At 45.9% G+C, this 21,996-nt stretch overlaps 1 protein-coding gene across 2 annotated transcripts in view; it reads right to left on the reverse strand.

Annotated features, from left to right (window-relative positions):
- The window catches only part of ME3 (malic enzyme 3), a 94,593-nt gene that overhangs the window by 15,324 nt on the left and 57,273 nt on the right, over positions 1 to 21,996 (reverse strand). Inside the window, exons 6-8 of one of the 2 annotated variants that reach the window (XM_028726013.2) lie at positions 17,738 to 17,899; positions 14,021 to 14,124; positions 3,478 to 3,587 (exon numbers count right to left, since the gene is read on the reverse strand). In XM_028726013.2, coding sequence (XP_028581846.2) covers positions 3,478 to 3,587; positions 14,021 to 14,124; positions 17,738 to 17,899 — 376 coding nt within the window. The remainder of the gene's footprint in view (positions 1 to 3,477; positions 3,588 to 14,020; positions 14,125 to 17,737; positions 17,900 to 21,996) is intronic. The other variant, XM_028726014.2, reaches the window with a different exon arrangement.

Below are 21,996 nucleotides of genomic sequence, written 5' to 3' on the forward strand. Positions count from 1 at the left end.
TCCTTTTGAGGAAGTTGCACAGGTAGGATTCTAGGCTTAGTCCTTTATTGGTTCCCCCCCGCCCATCACCTTCTTACCCTTGCGGTGGTGTATTTTTAGGACTCACTTTATAGTTATTTAGTAAAATATATGTTCACCGCCATGTCTTAAAAATTTAGATATCCAAGTGGTTTACATCAAACTGTACTGGCTACCAATTACCGTATTTTTCGTTCCATAGGATGCACTTTTTCCCTCCTAAAAAGTAAGGGGAAATGTTTGTGTGTCTTAAGAAGCGAATGCGTGGTCCCTGGAGCCGAATTGTCCAGGGGCGAAAAGCAGATCATGCTTTCTTTCTTTTTTTAGAAAGAGGGAAGGGGGTGGTTTTTTTTTTTAAAAGAATGGAAATAGTTTATTGAACATTTACAGATAAATTGTAAACAGATAAGAACGTTGGCATGGTTATTATAACCTGCAGTTTTATAACAGTATATATTTAAAGTAGATGAATAAATGGGCAAATTAAGTTAATTTGGATATGCAGAAGATATTAAAAATAAATTCAAGGAACCTCAGAAAGAGGAGGAAGGAAGTCAAGCCCCGAAATGCCAAAATGACTGCAAAATCAGTGAAATGCAGACCTGAAAAGCATAAATATTAGTTTTTTTAAATGTTTTTAGCAGATTTCCAGGGGAGACGAATGGCAGTTTGGCTGTCTTCCTGTTAGCTCCTGCTGACTTGGTGATTGATAACAGATAGTCTGACTATCACTCTGGAGATAAGGGTGATCTGGGAGTTACCCTCAAATGCTTTGAATGAGGCTGTTTTTCTGCTGTATGCACCTGGAGACTTGGATGGGGGTTAGGAGGGAAGGGGGTGTTGAAACGAAGCCGCTGAGCAGCTGATCTATCTATCAACTATCTATCATCTAGCTAGCTAGCTAGCTATCTTATACAGCGCTACCTCTGGTTGCGGACACGATCCATTCCGGGGTGCCGTTTGCACCCAGAAAAGTCCACAACCAGAGCAGCACTTCTGCGTATGTGCGAAGCGCGATAGAGTGCTTCTGGGCATGTGAGAACTGCACAGAATGCTTCTGTGCGTGCCGCATCCTTAACCCGAAAAAACGCAACATGAAGCGTTCGCAAGAAGAGGCATGACTGTACATGAATGTTCATCATCTCAAAACTGCTCTACACTCCTCTTTCCACTAGGTGGAGCTACGGATTAATAGTTGGCTTGTACAGCTAACTAACTAAGTGGACACTGCCAAATAAACTCAGGGTGTTTATTTTTTAAAAAATGCTCTCATAAAGATAGAAGAAGTGGGGTGAGTGTGGGTTGAGGAATCGATGTTGCTTTATGACTCAGCCTGTTCTGTGATGTGGTTTTAAAGAAGCCTATGTCCCTGCGAGACAGGGTGTGTCGTTACTCATAATCCTATCCATTTCCAGATAGGATGAAAAGGTTGCAAGGCTTTGGTGCAACGACAAGAACCAGTAATAGGGTTTTTTCCCCTCCTCAAAATGTGTTTCTAATCCTCCATCGCCTCCACATGTTTGTTCACTCGCTCTCCAATTACTCAAAAGACAACAAAATTAATGCACCCTGGGCACAGAAGAATAATTTATCTTTGGGATTACAGTTTGCTGAACTTGAAGGGGGGGTTTAAAAAAAAAAGTGTTCGCAGCTGCTTTGCACAAACCGTTGGCTAATCAATGTTTGTTTAATCCCAAAGGGTCACTCTTAAAAAAATAAATCTTGCCACAGATTGCTGAAGGGGTTCTTTTGTAAACTGGTCTCTTTGCTTTCCGCAAACTTGCAAGTTTCTACTTCAAACAGAGTTCCTTAATTAACAAAGGGAAGCTAGACTGGCTAAGGGCCCAGTCCCTCACCATGTTTACTTGCAAGTAAGTGGCTTTAATTTCAATGGGGCTTATTTGAAAGAATGTGTGTTTAGGATTCCAGCTGTAAGTCTCCTTCGGAAAGGGAGAGGAAGGCTGGAATCAAAGCTTTAATTGTCTCTTGGGAGTCTCTCTCTCCCCCCCCCCATTTCAGTTAATGCATCATTGTTCACAAGTTATGCTTATTCTACTTTAAATGTCACCACAATCCCCCTCTAGCTAGTGTGGGACAAGACATTCCCCCATCTTCCCAGCCTGGATTCTGGCCATACTGCTCTGAGACTAGGCTGATATTTGGTCCTTCCAGACTGGTGTGTTTTGTTTTGTTTTTGGCAGGTGCAGACAGCATCTTAAAAAGCAGAGACATCACCTTGCCGACAAAGGTCCGTGTAGTTAAAGCTGTGGTTTTCCCAGTAGTGATGTATGGAAGTGAGAGCTGGACCATAAAGAAGGCTGATTGCTGAAGAATTGATGCTTTTGAATTATGGTGCTGGAGGAGACTCTTGAGAGTCCCATGGACTGCAAGAAGATCAAACTGATCCATTCTGAAGGAAATCAGCCCTGAGTGCTCACTGGAAGGACAGATCGTGAAGCTGAGGCTCCAGTACTTTGGTCACCTCATGAGAAGAGAAGACTCCCTGGAAAAGACCCTGATGTTGGGAAAGATGGAGGGCACAAGGAGAAGGGGACGACAGAGGACGAGATGGCTGGACAGTGTTCTCGAAGCTACCAGCATGAGTTTGACCAAACTGCGGGAGGCAGTGGAAGAGAGGAGTGCCTGGTGTGCTCTGGTCCATCAGGTCACAAAGAGTCGGACACGACTAAATGACTAAACAACAACAACACCTTGATACCAGCATGAGCACAAATAATTGTGGATGCAAAATGAGAAAGAAATCTGTAGGGGCCCTTAATCCTACCAGTGGGGTCTACTGATGCAAGAAACTAACAGTATTTTCCAATTATCTCTCCAGTTTCACAGGGGAGCAGAGAGTGGGGTTTGTGGAAGAAAACTGCATCAGTGAAAGGAATAAGACGTGTGTATGTATGTGTGTGTGTGTGGAAGTGTAATCCAGAATCAAGCTGTCCCCAAGAGGCTGCAATGTGGCTGTGAATTTGCATTTCTCAGTAGCCTAATACAAGCGTATTTAAAGCCCCCAGCCCCCAACAGCAGGAAAGAGGCTCAAAAACACTTATCTGTTCAGTACTTAAAAAGGAAAAGATCAACGAGGCGTTGCAAAAAGCTGAACAAGCCCCAGAGAAACCCAGTTGATGGTAGTTCCATGTCGCCCAGAACCTTACCATCTGTTACTGACATCACAGTAGCAGCCAAGAAGAAATGAGTCTTCTTACTGCCAGATAGTTGTACTAATGGGTGTCATGCGCTGCCAGCAACACTTCCGAATGCCCCTGCGGACTTTTTCCTCAAGTCTGGGATGAACTAGTTCAGCACATCCACGTCTAAGACGCCATGCAGCTTCTGTGCTCATCCTTTGACCAATTTCCTCCACAGCGGAGAGCAGCTGCATGCGAAACCCCACGCAGCGTGGTACCAAGTCCCGTGTCTCGTCAGCGAACGCTCTGCATCTCTTACCTTGAATGTCATCATTGAACGTGCAATATCTGTCGCGGTATTTGTTGAGCAGGCGGAAGGCGTTGGCGTTGGCAAAGTCTTCAAACTGAATGAGGCAATTCATCCCATACCTGCAGGTTTCAAAAGAAAGACCAAGATTAACTGAGCTGGAGTCTGGCGTCAGCGCAAGTCTTTCCAGGAAGAAACGGAAGATCCATCTTCACACAGCATTATAGAATATTCTAATCTTGCACACGGCTGGTCGATCGTTAAAAACATTTTTAAAAAAACCATTAAAAGATCCTGACAATAGGTTGCATTCAGCCAAGTCCTACTCAGAGTAGAACCACCGAAATGAACCTACGTGAGTCATGGCCTTTAACTTTGACAGGTCTACTCTGAGTAGGGCTAGTGTTGAATGTCAAACAGGTGCTCAGTTTAAGATGTGGTCCAACACAAGATAGGCTCCGTTGGCTTGGAACCATCAAATTCGGTGTAAAAAAACCCATTCAAAACAAAGCCCTTTGCCATCTATATTTTGGAAGCACAAAACAGATGACTCAAGAGGCAAATTTCTGATTTTGGCATTTGTGTGCTTGCGGGCTACAAGGAGGCCAGGAATCAATAATGTCTTCTCAAATGTACCTGAATAAACAAGAGATAGACATATGGCCAGCAGGTCATTAGTATGTTCAATGACTACATGCTCCTCTAAATGACATATTTATTGAGCATTCATGATGAATTTTCTTGCACAAAGCTGACATGGAAGTTAGGAATGTACCTGGTCTTTATTAAGCATTGGTTGTGATTTATTTGCACTGGGGTTATAGGACCTCAACGCGAATAAATCACAATTAATGCTTAATGCTTGCTTGAGGGGTGCTTATATGTCATCCTGTTAGTGATTTGTTCATTTTACACTTTCTAAAGCACTTCCCTGTCAGTTTCCAAACTCTAGAAAGCCAAGTTTCTCCATTAAAATGGATTTGTGTTTTGCACTGGCTGTGGGTTAAACCACAGAGCCTAGGACTTGCCGATCAGAAGGTGGGCGGTTCGAATCCCCGTGACGGGGTGAGCTCCAGTTGCTTGGTCCCTGCTCCTGCCAACCTAGCAGTTCGAAAGCACATCAAAGTGCAAGTAGATAAATAGGTACCACTCCGGCGGGAAGGTAAACGGCGTTTCCGTGCGCTGCTCTGGTTCGCCAGAAGCGGCTTAGTCATGCTGGCCACACGACCTGGAAGCTGTACACCGGCTCCCTTGGCCAATAAAGCGAGATGAGCGCCGCAACCCCAGAGTCGGTCACGACTGGACTTAATGGTCAGGGGTCCCTTTACTTTACTATAAGGGCCCTTTAACCTGCTTTAACTGTGCAAACCTACACCTTCAGTGTGCGCTTGAATCCCTCGCAAAGAACGGTGTCAGTCGGGAGGCATCCCAAGTGACAAAAAAGAAAAGACAGAGAACTAAACCCTGAAGCGTATGAATAATCATAATCACAATGATGCTGCCTTTGGGACCTCAAGCATTGCAAGGAAACGTTGGCACGGCTCTCCCTGAGAAATCCGGCGTGAACAAGTGGGACACACCGAGGGCTTGAAACCAGAAACTGAAACCAGACAAATCATGTTTCGCTTCTAGCCAGGCCACTGAGAGCCCCATTCATTGCAGCTTTTAAAAAGACTCCAGCCTTTGTCAGCCTCTCTCAGACGGGGCCTTTTTTTGTCCTCGATATTTGTGGACAATTTCCCCTGCTACGGTGCTAAAAAGTGCCTGTCAGCAGGAAGGTCCAATGATGGCCTCTCTTTATTGATCCAGACAAGTAACTCCCTCTTTTGAAGGGGGGGGGGGAAGCACTCAACTCCTACAAAGGCCCCCCATCCTATTCATTCTACAGGCAGGTACCTGTTTTTCAGTGGCGTAAAGCACGCCATATAAGCTCCTTTCTTTTTTTAAAAATAGAAACGTATCTTCACTTAGATGCTACTATCTCATACACCCCCCAACATTTTGGGAGGAAAATCTGGGGCACCCCCCCATCCCATTGCTCGCCCCCTCCTTGCCACCAAACCCTTTCTTGCCCGCTCACTGCCGCAACTCATCCCCTGGCCCCCCTTCCCCTCTCCTATTTTGTTTTCTGTCTTCCACCTCCTGCTCATGGAATGGAGTGTCCTGGGGAAGGTTGCCCCGGCCTGCACAACATCAGGAGACACTGTGCTGTCCAGAGCGGCCAGGGAAGGTTGCCCCGGCCTCTGCAGCATCGCGACCAGTTTCCTCCTCCACCAAACAATGCAGACGTACTTCCGGAAGTTCTGTGGCTGAAGGAGGAAGAGGAGAGTGGTGGCGTACGGGACAAGGTAAGTTTTCCTTCTGTTTTTTTGGTGCTGTGCTCTGGAGTCAGCCTATGATGTAAGTCATGGGCCCCGCCTGCTAGCCTGCTCCCTAAAATATCACTGTTTTGCTCGGTCCCTGTTCCTGCCAAGCTAGCAGTTTGAAAGCACATCAAAGTGCAAGTAGATAAATAGGTACTGCTCCGGCGGGATGGTAAACGGCGTTTCCGTGCGCTGCTCTGGTTCGCCAGAAGCGGCTTAGTCATGCTGGCCACATGACCCGGAAGCTGTACGCCGGCTCCCTCGGCCAATAAAGCGAGATGAGCGCCGCAACCCCAGAGTCGTCCACAACTGGACCTAATGATCAGGGGTCCCTTTACCTTTATATATAGGGTGCCTACATTCTGCATGGACTGGTTGCACAGTAACATGTGCAAATGGCTTTAGATACCTATTAGGTCCATAAATTACCATGTAGCATATATTCAACACAAAAAACAGCAACAATTTGCAGTTGACAAAGGACAGTTAGACATATAAATGGCCCCATTACCTTCAGTAGCTTAGGGCCTCATCAAACCTAAATCCAGCCCTGATAGGGGGGTATGCTATTTTTGATCCGGTGTCCCACAGAACCTTGCTGAAATGATTGGTTCTCAGCTGGAAGCATGTGACCTGCAAGAGGCCGTATCCTTATCCCAAAGTGGACCACAAAAAGGGCTCCAGTGTCTTGTTTTCTTTTTAAGGAAGAGGTGGAGGGGAGGAGGAGAGCCACAGGAATGCAGAAGAGCTCTTCCAGATCGGCTCAAAGGTCCATCTAATGCAACACAGAAGCCAATGTGTTGCATTGAGAGCCAGTGTGGTGTAGTGGTTAAGAGCAGTAGTCTCGTAATCTGGGGAACCGGGTTTGATTCCCTGCTCCTCCACATGCAGCTGCTGGGTGACCTTGGGCCAGTCACACTTCTTTGGAGTCTCTCAGCCCCACTCACCTCACAGAGTGTTTGTTGTGGGGGAGGAAGGGAAAGGAGAATGTTAGCGGCTTTGAGACTCCTTAAAGGGAGTGAATGGCGGGATATCAAATCCAAACTCTTCTTCTTATTCTTCAATAAAGATGCCAAAGGAAAACCCACAAGTAGGACCTGAGGAGACCCACCCCATATCCACTTTAAAAGACCCAGGGCACCCGTGAACAGTGCCCTGGCCTGAGTCCTGTGGGTCAAACTCTGAAACTGCTGGCTCATCCGGAAGAAAACAACGTTGTGCTCCACAGGAGTTTCCAATGCAGAACCAAAACCATGAATGCTTAAAAAAAAAAAGGCCTTCTGGCAGCTACTTGCAAGTTTCACACGGATGACCCACTTACAGGCTCTGCCCTCGCAAACTCTTCGCAACGCGGACCCTGACGTTTACGAGAGCGAGTGTTCGGCGTCAAAATTCCTTCCGAAATATTCACTTGGAGAAAGGGAGAGAAGCTTCCCACAAGTTTAGGCTCTCTTCCCTCGAGCTAGTAAAAGGAAGATGGCCAGCCCAGGGTTTGCCCTGATGGGTTTATCAGAGAGAATGAGTAACACGGCAAGCATGGAGTGCTTGCAGTGGGGAAATAGTATGCATTCCTGGTTAGCGGATGATGCAAAAATCAGAAAGGGCGAAAACTGCATGATTAGGAAAACGAAAGGTCACCTCAGACTCATTGGGCTGAAGAAATCGGTCTATGAAAACGTGCGCTAACATCACATGAAGTCCAGTTACTGCTGGACTGCAAATTTCAAGGGAGAGTTCACATTACTCAATGTTTTCTCACAGCTGGGAAAGGGTGGCATGGTTGGAGGCATAAGCGCAGAAGCAGAGTCTTGGAATAATTGGTCCCAATTACCTCTTGGAACCCTCCTGGGTTGCAGAGGAAGGCAGCATTAAGGGGCTGAATTTTGGTTAGAGAGCAGACTTCTCCCTGGAGATGTTTGCACTGGGAGATGTTTGTAGGTAAGAAAAACAATGAAGCAGCTTATTGCAGGAAATAGGTATGTGGATAGAAAATATTATAACCTCCATGCAAGCCTTGCGACATGCAAATCAAGATGAATACTCAGTAAACAGGTCGACTAGAGAGTCCCCACTTAAAGTGGTTGGATCTGACAGTGGGCACCCAAGACTGAAAAAGTGTAACAATTTTTGATATTTCTTAAAACCCGTTTTCGTATCCCTTCTTTCTATTCCAGGTCGCCCAAGGCTACTCATATGAAAGGTAGCACAACTGGCAGAATAAACAGAAAGGGATAAGAAAATCAATGCAATATAAAAATATTAAGAAATCTCTTTGGGGGGGGGGGATTTGGAGGTTGCATAAGCTTTATTAGATTCAAACCCTGAAATTTGGAATCCCCTCCAAACTGATAGCAAATCCTAGTTTGATGTAGCAATTGCTTATTTTTTGGGGGGAGGGGGTACAGAACGCAGGGCTTGTGGCACAAAATGAGTACAAAACTTTGGCATCGGTTTGGAGAAGGCCCCAAATTCCAGGGTTTGCGTTTAATAAAGCTGGTTTCCTTTAGCCTCACAATCCTGTTAGCAAGAACAGGTACTCTGCCTGCCCTTGAGCTTTACCACGTCGCCACGTATCAGGAATCAGCACTCAGCTGGAGCAAAGGGCACAGCCTCTCAGCGGGGCTCTGCAAACAAATGAATACTTGGCGGAAAATTCCCAGGCATACTGCACCAACCCACTTCTCGTGAGTGCTTTCAGATGACCTGTGCATTCAGAATCCATTGTGATTTGCCTGCTGGCTATTTAGCGAGCATCTGCCCTGATTTTTTTGTGGGGAGGTTAGACAATGTTGGGTGTCAAGTACGCGTTATCCCACACTTCTTGATGATGAATTTCGCCTGTCACTTTGCTGGGTGCAGAAAGGACTCGGGGAGGAAGCGGGTTTGTTGTGCAGGAGCTCAAAATCTACTTTAATTGTGCAGCTCGAATTTGTCAGCTAAAGGCGATTGAAGCCTCCTACTGCCATTGAGATCCTACTGGATCCCAACTCAACAACTCAGGTCCCCAATACTTGAAAGACCACTTCTATCACTACAGACCCACCTAGGGTTCTAAGATCAGCAAAGGGGGCCTTCTTGGTAGCTCCTTCTCCCTTAGAAGCTTAGTTGGTGGTGGGCCAGAAGAGGGCGCTCTCTCTGCAGCAGCCCTGAAATTCTCTCTCCATAGAGTTGCACCTGGGACCTTCTGGCCAATGGTGAAGATGCACCTCTTTGCTCTGTCTTTTGGCACTCAAGGTGGATATTTTTCGGACCAACCTTGGTGCCTGCAAGTTGCTTTAAATGGTTTTTAATATTGCGTTATATTGCTGAAACCTGCCCTGGGGCGAAGGGCAAAAATAATAACAGCCCCCTAACAGTGTGGCCAATGGTCAGAGATGATGGGGAATGCCAACAACATCTGGGGATGGGGAACAACATGGGTCCCCCAAACCTAGGAGCTTTGGGTCAGGGATACTGGCTGAACGAAGCATCTCTCAACAATGTTTCCTGCTGTTCTCTCCTCCTCCTCCTCTAGCAAAGTTGCGCCGGTCGTCCCGAGTGTCTGCCTTCTCGGGATTTGCGGCCTGCTGTCAAAACAGGGGAGGAGGGCTGATGAAAGCGAGCAAGCTTCTCCTTTTCGCAGTCAGCCTGGCAAAATGGGTGTGCGGCGTGAAAGGAAATAGGAGAAGGCTGTTGACAGTTTAATGAGACTTCAGCGACAGCGCTCCTGAGAGTGTGGGAGCGCATCTGAGCCGCTTGCTCAGACACCCATCATGCCGACACAAAGCAGGAGCTTTGAGGCTGGACCAGAATCCAGCATTTCCCGATACCTGGAGACCGACGACTGACACGGCTGTGGCACAGTATTGCAGAGAGGGAAGAGGCAAAGGGGAGGAGGAGATGGGAAGTTCCATCCTACATGTTCTTCACTTGGAAACAAAAGCCACCGAGTTCAGTGGAGCCTGCAAGTCTGCACAGGGTTTTTCAGCTTAGCCGGTGCAATCCTTTGCATGCCTACTCAGAAGTAAGTCCCATTCTGTTCAGTGGGACTTATTTCCAGGTCAGTGTGGACAGGCCTCAAATGAGGTCAAGAGAAATCAGCATGAGGTCATATTTTTTTAAGTATTTCACCGGCGAATTTTGGTGTCAGGTTCAATTTCTCTAGAGGCAGCTGGGGGTTGGTGAATCTGCAAATTTCATTTCCTCTCTAGTTCCTCGTTTTTCCACCCTTATGTTTACTTCTCCACATTTCTACATTGACTTGCGATCGCCCCCCTTGAACCCCTCATGAAAACTCGTTGGCATCTTAGTGTGAATTTCTTCTGACATTTTTTGAGTGCAATGTCCAGTAATACAATTCTTTGAATGCTTTTTTCATCGATATATGCTTTTTTATTCACTCTATCTCTCTCTGTGCGTTTTGCTACAAGTGACTTAACTCAAGAAATGCATTGCAAAATTCAGAGAAGTGTGAATTTCGAAGGATGGCTGTTCACACACATCATTTCTGAAAGTGCAAAATTAGATAGGTTCATCTGCAAATGTGAACTGAATTGGATTACTCCCCAGGAGTGCCAGCTTGGCCATCCCCCCCCCCCAATCTGCCCCTGGAATTTCTGCCTCTTGCCTTTTCTGCTGGAATGGTGAGAAAGACAACCTCGCAGAGATGATAAGCTTGCCATTTAACTGGCAGGTGCATCAAACAAAACTTTAATTTCTTAATTGGAAGCCAATTTAATTGCTGAGGGAGAAAATAAAACCGGTGATGCTGTAAGATAAGGAAACACTTTTAATTTCTTTAAACACAGTTTGGATCTAGGTTAGCACTGAAGGAGATGAAAATGTTGAAGATATTCCTTCTTTTAAACAGAGTGGTAGCTTTGTATTAAATTGAAGCATGAGATAATTTTGCAATATGCAAATGTATGTATACTTAACTGACTATTAAAAGGCAGGTGATTTAACTAAAAACCATTTTAACCTTTCCTTAATTATCTTCCCAGTCTTTTCACAGGGCACTGGAACTGTTTTAGCACTACCAAAAAAAGGGCTATGTCTCCTGTGCTCACAAGCTGTACTGCAGATGGTTAAGGGAACATGGAAGAGGATCTCAATGGATGATCACAAGGGTCAGGCAGATTCATAGAATCTTAGAACTGGAAGGGACCCAAGGGTCATCTAGTCCAACCCCCCGCAATTCATTATGGAGGAAGCTAACTCTTAAGATATTTGGGTCCCAAGTCGTTTACGGGAAACCGCTAGCTCATGAGCCTATTCAGGAGGGCCAAGCCTCCCAATCTGAGAATGCATTGGCCATGTGAAGCCACACCCACCTGCCTTACGATGTCAGATGTGGGGCAAGTAAAGCCACAGCTGCCCCATAATGGATTTGCAAGCACCACCGACCAGCTGATCTGCTTGCAGATCAACCTAACAACTCTGTTTTGCATCGCTATTCCAAAATCTATTAATTGCTCACGTTTGAAAAATAGCTACATGCCTGAGGCACCATCATCAAGTGGCTAATTACAGGCGCCTCCAGGAATCTTGGAAGATCAGAACAGCTGCTGGATGTTACTAATGAATTGCAATGTTCACATTAGGGCAGTGAATCTTCACTCTCCTGTGTTCCATTAAACTCCCTGTTTCTCTGAGCTGGTAGGAGAGATTCCCAATGGAAGCAGCTCCCTGGTTCTCACGGCAATCTAAATGCTTACGATTGTGCTCCACTTTAAAGACCCACGTTCAAAGGGCCTGCTAAACCACTGGTGGAACCAGTATGGAGAAAGGACAGAGAGCCTGGGAGACCCAATCACCGTTACTCTCTTTTCGATCTCTCCCACCAATGTATGCTTAGGTTTATTTGTCGAATTTCTGCTGATACGTTTACAGGGAAGGGCCACAGCTCAGTGGTGGAAAACATGCTTTGTACACTAAATATCTCAAGGGTGATTCCCCAATGGGATCTCAAACTAGAGCTGTCTGAAGTCCTGGTGAACTGCTGCCAGTCTGTATAGACAATGTTGAGTTAAGTGGACCAGTCGCCTGATGTGGTAGAAGGCAGATTCCAATGTCCCGCTTTATCTGAATTTGCACAGCTATGCAAAGTGCAATATTCTGATCTGCTAAAATAAGCACGGGGGTTATATAATTTCCCCTACTGCTCAAGCCCCATCTGCATACTGTCCCAATTTGTTTTTCGGTCCAGCTGGCTCATGCCAGAGCGCTGGACCAAAAGATGCTCATATTTTTGGTCTCGTGCACTACCTCCCGCAATAGCTCGGGACCAAAAAAAACCAACATCCCAATTTTGATCAGAGGGGTGTTGGAGGTTATGCATCGGAACTAGACATTCAAAAGTACAGTGGTATCTCGGGTTACAGACGATTCAGGTTACAGACTCCAGTAACCCAGAAATAGTACCTCGGGTTAAGAACTTTGCTTCAGGATGAGAACAGAAATTGCGTGGCGGCAGCAGGAGGCCCCATTAGCTAAAGTGGTACCTCAGGTTAAGAACAGTTTCAGGTTAAGAACGGACCTCCAGAATGAATTAAGTTCTTAACCTGAGGTACCACTGTATACCACCATTCTTTGAACCTCAAAGAATCTTGGGTTTCTTTATATATATATATATATATATATATATATATATATATATATATGCAGGTTTTGGTGTCCTCGGGTATCTTCCCGTGTAAAAGTTGGGGTGTCTAGGCGACGTTTCGACGAGGTCTCACTCGTCATCTTCAGGCTGGTGCTTTCGGCTTCTTGTTACTGGAACAGAGCAGGATCTCAGTGTTTGAGTTCCTATAAATACTGTTGAGGAGGTATGGTGTATAGCCTCCAATGTTCTGGGCAGAGAGGAAGTTCCCAGGCTAGTGTGCCTTTTCTTCTTTTGTTCCTTAATTGCTTGAGGGATATCTTGAGTGATTTCTTGAGTGATATCCTGAGTACCACTTAGGTGGGTCATTAGGTGTGGATTAGTTGCTAAAGCCTTTGTGTCTTGACCTCTTGAACTTTGTGAAGAGTTTTTCTGAGAAGATGGGTGTACTACATTTAGTTGTGCTCTGGCTTGGCTTCGTGTATAGGGGCGAGCTGTGGTTTTGTGGCCTGTGCCAGCCAGATCTGTGTAGGGATTGCAGAGAATAATCATGGAAGCCATCGAGATAGAGAAACACCCTCACAACATGAACAAGCGTGACGACACATCCCGCTTGCCAGACATCTGGAAATTAGCCCTCCCCACAAAAACTGACACCAGAGCCAGAGGCACACAGAACGCCATCACCAATCAACCACACCAGACCCAAACCCAGACCCTCTCCACAGATAAATTACAGACACCATCCAGTAGCCAAACCATGGTGGCACCTCCGGATGCTGCACCCCCCTGCAATCCCTACACAGATCTGGCTGGCACAGGCCACAAAACCACAGCTCGCCCCTATACACGAAGCCAAGCCAGAGCACAACTAAATGCAGTACAGCCATCTTCTCAGAAAAACTCTTCACAAAGTTCAAGAGGTCAAGACACAAAGGCTTTAGCAACTAATCCACACCTAATGACCCACCTAAGTGGTACTCAGGATATCACTCAAGAAATCACTCAAGATATCCCTCAAGCAATTAAGGAACAAAAGAAGAAAAGGCACACTAGCCTGGGAACTTCCTCTCTGCCCAGAACATTGGAGGCTATACACCATACCTCCTCAACAGTATTTATAGGAACTCAAACACTGAGATCCTGCTCTCTAGACACCCCAACTTTTACACGGGAAGATACCCGAGGACACCAAAACCTGCATTCCTGTACCCGTGAAAATCTACGAAAGCATATATATATATATATATATATATATATATATATATATATATATACAGAAATAAAAAATACATTTAACCACCCTGGTGATAACCGGGCCTCTTTTAACATGTCTGTGAGTCACATCTGTCCTTTCTTGAGGGGCCTACGATGACAGCAGGAAATTGTTCCAGATAAACGAGTCTCTCTCCCATCAGATTTCTGTGGACATAAATAACCTTGACTCGAGCACAAAGGGTCATTCTCAGACCACCCGTAGGGGCACATATTTAATGGCCCCCCCTCTGCCCAAGCCCTGCCTTGAAACGGACTGTTTGCGTGGCTAGTTTTAACCTCTCTTAAAGCCAAGCAGCTAATGGGAGGGAACACGCGCACTCGAAATCCCACTCACTTGTTAGCAACTGCTTGCATGAACTCATCAATCAGGCTGTCGTACTGTTTCCCACGAACTCTCTTGTGCTTCAGGCCAATGTAGAGCGGATCGTTCAGGAGGGCCTGAAACGGAGAGAGAGAGAAAAAACAACAACGTCTGCCGGCCTGCTGCTTTTTGGCCCAGCAAGGTAGAAACCCATATTCAATCCATTCAGCAGGATGCCTGATCGTTACCCCCATTTCAGGCAGTTAACCCTAAATAAGACCCAACTCTGCGGGCTGTATGGTTTCTGTGCAATTAAACCAGCCCCCCCGAGGGGATAAAGCAAATGCAGATATATTTTGCAGTGTGAGGTCTTATTCTTGTCTCGGCGTTCTAGCGTAGCAATGGGATGGGGCTGTTTGGAACTTAAAACTGCCGCTATCATTAACGCCTGCCATTCAGAAGGTCGATACAGGAAGACTGCTTATTTGCAGATACAATGCACCTGTGACTCTGGACAAATTGAAACAACAGAGCGTGTGCTTCTCCAGTGCCTATACTATAGAGACATTCGTATTAGCCTTATCTCCCCACTACTCCATAAATACCCAGGGGGCACAGGACAATTATATACCTCCCTGCTGTGGTCAGATACCAATCCTGCTCCAACATACAATGTTGCCCGATTCTGCACAGCAGGGTTCACAATTTGTCAGATGACCTGTGCCACAAACTAGATTTAATGAACACTCACATCAGAGTGCTCTCTAAACTGATAGCTGTAGTCTTTTACATACTAATCTTTTATGCTCTTCCATATCCGTTTAACGTTCCTAACCCTTCTTTTAGATTCTTATAGTCTTTTAGAGATACCTTCTGTTTTAATACTTTTTTAGATTTCCAAAACGATTCTAAATTATTGTACTCCCACCCTACTTATGCTGGTCTATGACCGTAATAAAGATTTGATTGATTGATTGATAATGCTGTTCTCCAAAAAAATATGGTGCAGTCGTATTTAGAATACCGGGTCACTTCCCTTTGAAAGGAATACTGTATAGAGATGGAAAAGGTTCAGGAAAGCTCAACCAGACTGATAAAGCGGATGGAGCAACTTTCCTTTGGAGAAAGGTTAGAGAGGAAGCTCAGAATGTTTTGTCAGTTGCTGGGAATCTCTAGTGGGAAGATTCGCACTCAGGTCCTGCTTTGGGGCTTCCCTTAGACATCTGGGCTAGATGGGCCTTTGAACTGATCCAGCGTGGGGTTGTTCTTGTGATCTTGTGTCCTACTTTATATGAGATTCCCAACAGACCAGTGGCAAGGTCAAGGCCTGCAATAGCTGAAGGACCACATTGTTGTTTTCCCAAACGATTTTCCATCTCGGCCACCATGCTTGCTCCAAACTGGAACGTCCAGCGCAGCCGATGACTCACAGGAAGGCCTGCCTCGGCTTTTAGCCTGGTGGGAAACAGGATCCTGGCTCAAAGCGAAGGAAACAGAAGCAGGTGTGATGACTAACTGGCCTCGGTGACTAAGTGGAACGGGATGCCGTTTGTGCCCTGTAAAGACTTGGTAGCTGTATCAAAGGCAAGGGATGAAGGGGGCATCCCATCAACAGACCCCCATTGTCCCGTGACTTCCCCGTTGCTCCACGGACGGCTGGCCTGCAGGCGCTCCCACCTCATTGTTGCCGTTGTTTTCCAAAGCTGCAGCGGCACAGCTGTGCTCTATCGCCAGGAAGCCTAAAAGGGGATTCCCTGAGTCGTGACTCAAGTTCCTCTGTGCCATAATGAACTCCACAGAGGAAAAAGGCAACGTTTTATGGCAGTGTTTTCTGCGCAGACAAAGGGCACTAGGTTAAAGGAAGAGCCAGCTGTCTCCTCTCCTGCTGCTAGAAAAATAGGGGGATATATATAAATAAAAGAAAAGGTACCACTATCAAGGCCAAACCCAGGTTTTTCTGGATAGAATCAGGGCCTTTTTTGCAGCCTGAGCTCAGCTCTGGCACCTCTCAGGTGGGCGCCATTGCCAGTCTAAGAGAACAAGGGAGATGTTTATGGAGACCACCCTCTTCCCAGGTGTAACTCCACCTGAAATTAGCCTTGAAAACAGCCTCCTATTGGCTATTAGAGATGGCTTCCTGCTCCCCTAATTCGGAGGGTGGGGTGAGACCTCAGCCCCCAGCAAAGGCCACTTGTGGGCATATCCAAACCCATGGGCACCACATTATCAACCTGTGTGGTAAGCTGTCAAATGAAAAAGAGAGCGAGAGCAAGCTTTATTTTTAAAAAGAGCATTTTGTTGACTAAACTTGGACACATCAAAAAGCTGTGAGGTATTTACTGGCTAAAAGAAGAAGAGGGGACAGTCCCCCCCCCCCAAAAAAAAACCCCTTTGCAGATGTCCTTTCTGGCACAAGCTAAAACTGCTGGAGTCTCAAAGCAGAAAACTGCTAACAGATGCAACCCTCTCATATTATTATCGCAAGAATTAGAGTGTGTGATCTGACAAACCGCTGAAATTAATTAGCCTCCAGCCACCCGCGGGGATTCTTCGTTTGCTGAAATATAATCTCTTCCAAGCAGCCGTAGGGATGTGTTGGTTTCAGGAAGAGTAAAGGCTGTATCAGGCCTGGGCAGCCAAGGATCTTTTAAACTCCCCATTATCGCGCTGAAAGATGGAGCGGACCTCTTCAACTCCTGCTGGCTGGAAAGCTGTTTTGAGTTTTCGGCCAGCTGGATGGGAGAGCATCCAGCATTTATCTTGAGCTCGCAATACCTGCTGCAATGTTTTAGATTCCAAGAGGTTCCGCAAGACCTGGAAACTGTGCTACAATAGTCGCTTTGTGCCTGTGTGCACATTCAGACAACCATCCAAACCCAAAGTATCTCGGGGACTGCCCTGGATTTCTGCATCCAAAATCTAATATTCTAAAGTACTCACATGTGTCGCAATGCACATTATTAAACCCTTTTGCCAACACAATTAGGAAGAGGTTAGATGGGTCAGGCCAATGGCCCATCTAGTCTAGCATCCTGATTTCACAGTAGCCAACCAGAGATCCATGGGAAGCCCAAAACTAGGGCAACAGACTCACCCCTCCTGTAATCCATGGCAACTGATATTCAGAGGTATACTGTGCAAGGCTAACTGTGGGCAGACTGAATTTTCTGGGGCAGTGCCCCATACGCTCTAATGGACCCGCCTCTACTGACACACACATTACCTTGAGATTCTAGGATAGCTGTGGTGGGAATGTAAAAAGGTGAAAAACTTCTGGGAGATGATATACAATGAGATGAAAAAAATGTTGAAATATACATTCAGAAAGAAACCAGAAGCATTTTTACTGGGCATTGTAGGAAGTGACATAAATAGAAAGGAATGTAATTGTCTTTATATGCAAAAACGGCAGCAGGAATATTATTGGCACAAAAATGGAAGCAGAAGAATTACCGACGAAAGAAGAATGGAGGATGAAATTAATGGACTATGCAGAACTAGACAATCCAACAGGAAGGATTCGTAATCGGCGGGACCAGAAATTTACGGAAGACTGGAGTAAATTTACAGATTATATGAAAAGTGTTTGTGATGATCAGACTATGTTTGTAGGTTTGCATTGTATTGTATAAGTGATGAAGTTTTGTGGTATGTTTTATAATTTATATGTTAAAACTAATAAAAATTAATTTTTTTAAAAAAGAGAGATTCTTGGATAGCAGCAAATGAAAATGAGCAAGTCAAACTCACCTCGTTGTCTGTGCCGACATCCAAAAGGACAGGAAGGCAATGTTGGGGATGGACGCCCCCACAAGCCGTGTAGAGAGCGAGTTTCCCGACAGGGATCCCCATGCCGTAGCTTCCCAGATCCCCCAGACCCAGAATCCTCTCTCCGTCTGTCACCACGATGGCCTGTGAGCAAAGAAAGAAGCCTGCTGTTAAAAAAAGCAGCATTTGATACGGCTTTGCAAAAGATTGTATTCCACAGGGTGAATGAAGGCGGACATCACATTTGCACAGCAGTGAGGCCGTTCTATAAGCCTCTCCGAAAGACTGACGCTGCATGTTTGTAACGGGGGTGGGGGTGGGAATTGAGTATTGGTATGGCACTGATGGGCTGGTGCCTGTGACGTCACTGAGAGAACTCGCCACTGCCACCAACCCCCTTGGAGGCTTTGCAACTGCCTTAACATTTCTTTTCATTTAATAAGATGGTGAGTGAGCATATTGATGATGTCTGGCCCTTAAAAATAAAGAATGAGCAAATCCTACCCGGCTCACAAGCAAAGCAGTGAAACGAATTGTAAAGCAGGAAAATGTGCAGACAAGGTCAACCTAAATCACTAAGGAACTTGAGCTACTCCCCCCATGAGGAAACTTGGCACATGTGCTGAGTGGTTAGCCCAAGGCAGAGGTTTTCAACCTTTTGGTGGCTAACAGATTGAGGTTGAATCCTGACAAGACAGAAGTACTGTTTTTGGGGGACAGGAGGCGGGCGGGTGTGGACTTCCTGGTCCTGAATGGGGTAACTGTGCCCCTGAAGGACCAGGTGCGCAGCCTGGGAGTCATTCTGGACTCGCAGCTGTCCATGGAGGCACAGATCAATTCTGTGTCCAGGGCAGCTGTGTACCAGCTCCATCTGGTATGCAGGCTGAGACCCTACCTGCCTGTGCACTGTCTCACCAGAGTGGTACATGCTTCGGTTATCTCCCACTTGGACTACTACAATGCGCTCTATGTGGGGCTACCTTTGAAGGTGACCCGGAAACTACAACTAATCCAGAATGCAGCAGCTAGACTGGTGACTGGGAGCGGCCGCCAAGACCATATAACACCGGTCTTGAAAGACCTACACTGGCTCCCAGTACGTTTCCGAGCACAATTCAAAGTGTTGGTGCTGACCTTTAAAGCCCTAAACGGCCTCGGTCCAGTATACCTGAAGGAGCGTCTCCACCTCCATCATTCTGCCCACATACTGAGGTTCAGCGCTGAGGGCCTTCGGGCAGTTCCCTGACTGTGAGAAGTGAGGTTACAGGGAACCAGGCAGAGGGCCTTCTCGGTAGTGGCACCTGCCCTGTGGAAGGCCCTCCCACCAGTTGTCAAAGAGAAAAATAACTACCAAACTTTTAGAAGACATCTAAAGGCAGCCCTGTTTAGGGAAGCTTTTAATGTTTATTAGATTATTAAAAGGAAGGAAATAATGTGGGTATGTCGTGGGAAGTGATGCCTGTCCCAGTCTGCTTTTAAACACCCTTAAAAACTAAACAAAAACTGACTCCAATTGCAGATGGGAAAAAACCCCCTCATAAATAAGGAAATAGGTGGATAGGAAATCTGCAAAGGGCATGAAAAGCACGGGTGCAAATGGGCTTAAAGTCCAGGACTGCCCTGCTTTTGCCTTTTTGCCTTTGAAGGGCAAAAAGGGACAAGAAGCAATTGCAACTTCAGGAAGTAATTTAATTTGCTTATTTTTCATACGTCTAGTTGGCAGGCTTTGAAATGATTTACTGTAGCCTTTATCACCCACAGGAAGTGCAAAACACAATTTAAAAGAGCTTTAATTCTGTTTTCCTTTTAAGTGGTGTAATTTAGCTCTTCTTATCCTCCAGCCTCTGGGACAAGCTCCAGTTAGAATTCGGTGCCCGGTGCAGCCCAGAGCAAAAAAATAAAAACTGAAATCAGAATCCAGGACATAGTTAACAAAAGGAGAATTGTGTGTGGGGTTTTTTTGTTTTTGTTTTTGTTTTTTGTCGAGTCTGCTTTCCTTGCTCTGGAACGCCATCAGCTTGTAGTCCTTGCTGCAATTAACCTAGAGCGATTTCCCAGTATTAAACCACCCCCCTGATAGCTGGGTCTAGTTTGGGGCTGGATCTGCAGATCATGTTCCTTGGGTAAGCCACAAGAGCTATCTGAGAACATTTGACTTAAAGCATCTTTTATACTGCTCTTCACTCTGCTTAGAATTTCAGGGCTGGGTACCGCCATGTGCACCACAACAAAAATGCAACGAAAGAAGAAGACCCTTCAAAATTTAAAAATGGAGAATGGAAGAATACAGGAGTTCCTGCCCAACTTGCTAAACCATGGCTTGTGGCTTAGCACAGCAGTGGAGTCCTTCCGAGCTCAGTTGGCTAGAGAATAGTGCTGTTAAGGCCACAGGTTTGATCCCCATATGAGACAGCTATATATTCCTGCATTGCAAGGGGTTGGACTAGATCAGGCATAGGCAAACTCAGCCCTTCAGAAGTTTTGGGACTACAACTCCCATCATCCCTAGCTAACAGGACCAGTGGTCAGGGATGAAGGGAGTTGTAGTCCCAAAACATCTGGAGGGCCAACTTTGCCTATGCCTGGACTAGATGATGCTCGGAGTCCGTTCCATCTGTACAATTCTATGATTCCAACAGGGATCGTGCACATAGGCATATCAGGGTGAGAGGACAGCGAATGCAAGACTAAGAGACTCCTTGGATATTTCATCAGATTTACCTGCTTTAGGGAGTAGGTGGAAGAGGAATGAGAAAAGCTGTGTTTACTTAGGAACAGAACAACAGACCTCACGAGGAATTTTTTCCTAGTTCAGAAGGAATTCGCTGTAAAATATTCTTAACATATTTCAGATGATTAAAGGGAGAATTCACGGGGGGATTAAAAAACTTCTGCCATATGGCTTGAGGGGTTTTTTTTTTTGTTGCTGCCGCGGTCGGAAGATAAATAGGCGTTGCTATCCACTCTAAAGCAATGAGCATCACCCAAGGGGACTGACGGTTTCCTTCTTTTCCAGGTCTGCCAGTCGCTTTCGGTTGCAAAAGTTATGCGGAAAGTTATCTACACGGGTAATCGCTTCTGACATGGGCGTGGGTGGAGGAAAGCTATTGTCTTTGTACATACACGGAAAATAAAAGCATGTGTGTGTATATTTGTGGGTTAGATTTGCTGGCTGAACTCCGCCGCGCATCTGTGTCCCATTGGACTCGTTATAAACACACTGCAGAAACAACCCTCGCTCATCGGAAGTTTCCTCGTTGCACCTAATCAGGAGTTAGGTCAGGGGACATTCTCGGCGCAGAAACCAATTCAAAGCCTGAAAGCCAGACACAGAATGAGGTTAAGCAGGCAGCAGGCCCCACATTCTCCAAGTCCTTTGTAACAGCGAAACCCTGATTAAAAGAGAATGATATGCATTGGCTCTGTAATAGATGCATGCATTCAATTGGCTCTGGGGTCTCTCAGCCCCTTTGTCACTGTAAACCTGAAACGAATATTACTTTGAGAAAAGTAAGGTCGGTGTGGCTATCTGCTGATTAAAGGCATTTGAGCTGATTAACCATCTGCTGCTTAGCCAACTCAAGAGCTGAACGTAATTAAGTGTGCAGATTAGATTAAAGAAATTCAAACTGCTATCAAATTAAGTAAATGTGTGTATAACCCAAAACACAAGCGCAGGTGCCTTTTTGACGTAGTGCAGAGATGACTTATAATTTAATATACCAAACGAGCTAGATGGAAAATCCACTTACTTTTACAGCATTACAGCAACACAAAAGAATCAGGACAGGATAAGACTCTAAAAGTAACTCGACTCGGATCACCCCCAATTGAAGCTGGGCCCTGGCAGCTCGTGAACTCACAGCTTTGACTGAGTAATCCACGGTTTAAAACTTGAAATCCTAATTTAGGGAGTTGTTGCTTTCCATCTCACCCCATCTTGCTTTTAGCATTTATCCACTGCCGGGATGTGGGAACGCGATGGTTTGTGGGAGACTCCCAGCACCATTCTGGCACTAAAACCAACGTTTCAAAGCATTGCTCAAACCTGGATGGCTTTAAAAGCCTCTGGCTTGGCTGGGGCCCAGATCCATTAGGAGCTCCTGAATTGTGCCAACTGGTCATTATAGGAACAACTGTTCAGAAACTGGTGCCTGATTTTCCTCTTCTCTCCCTGTCCCTTTCCCCTCGCGTACTGTGTTTCTTTTAAGATTGTAAGTCCGTGGGGAGGGCCTTTCTTG

Source organism: Podarcis muralis, chromosome 4 (genome assembly GCF_964188315.1).
Source record: "Podarcis muralis chromosome 4, rPodMur119.hap1.1, whole genome shotgun sequence".
NCBI classification, from domain to species: Eukaryota; Metazoa; Chordata; class Lepidosauria; order Squamata; family Lacertidae; genus Podarcis; species Podarcis muralis.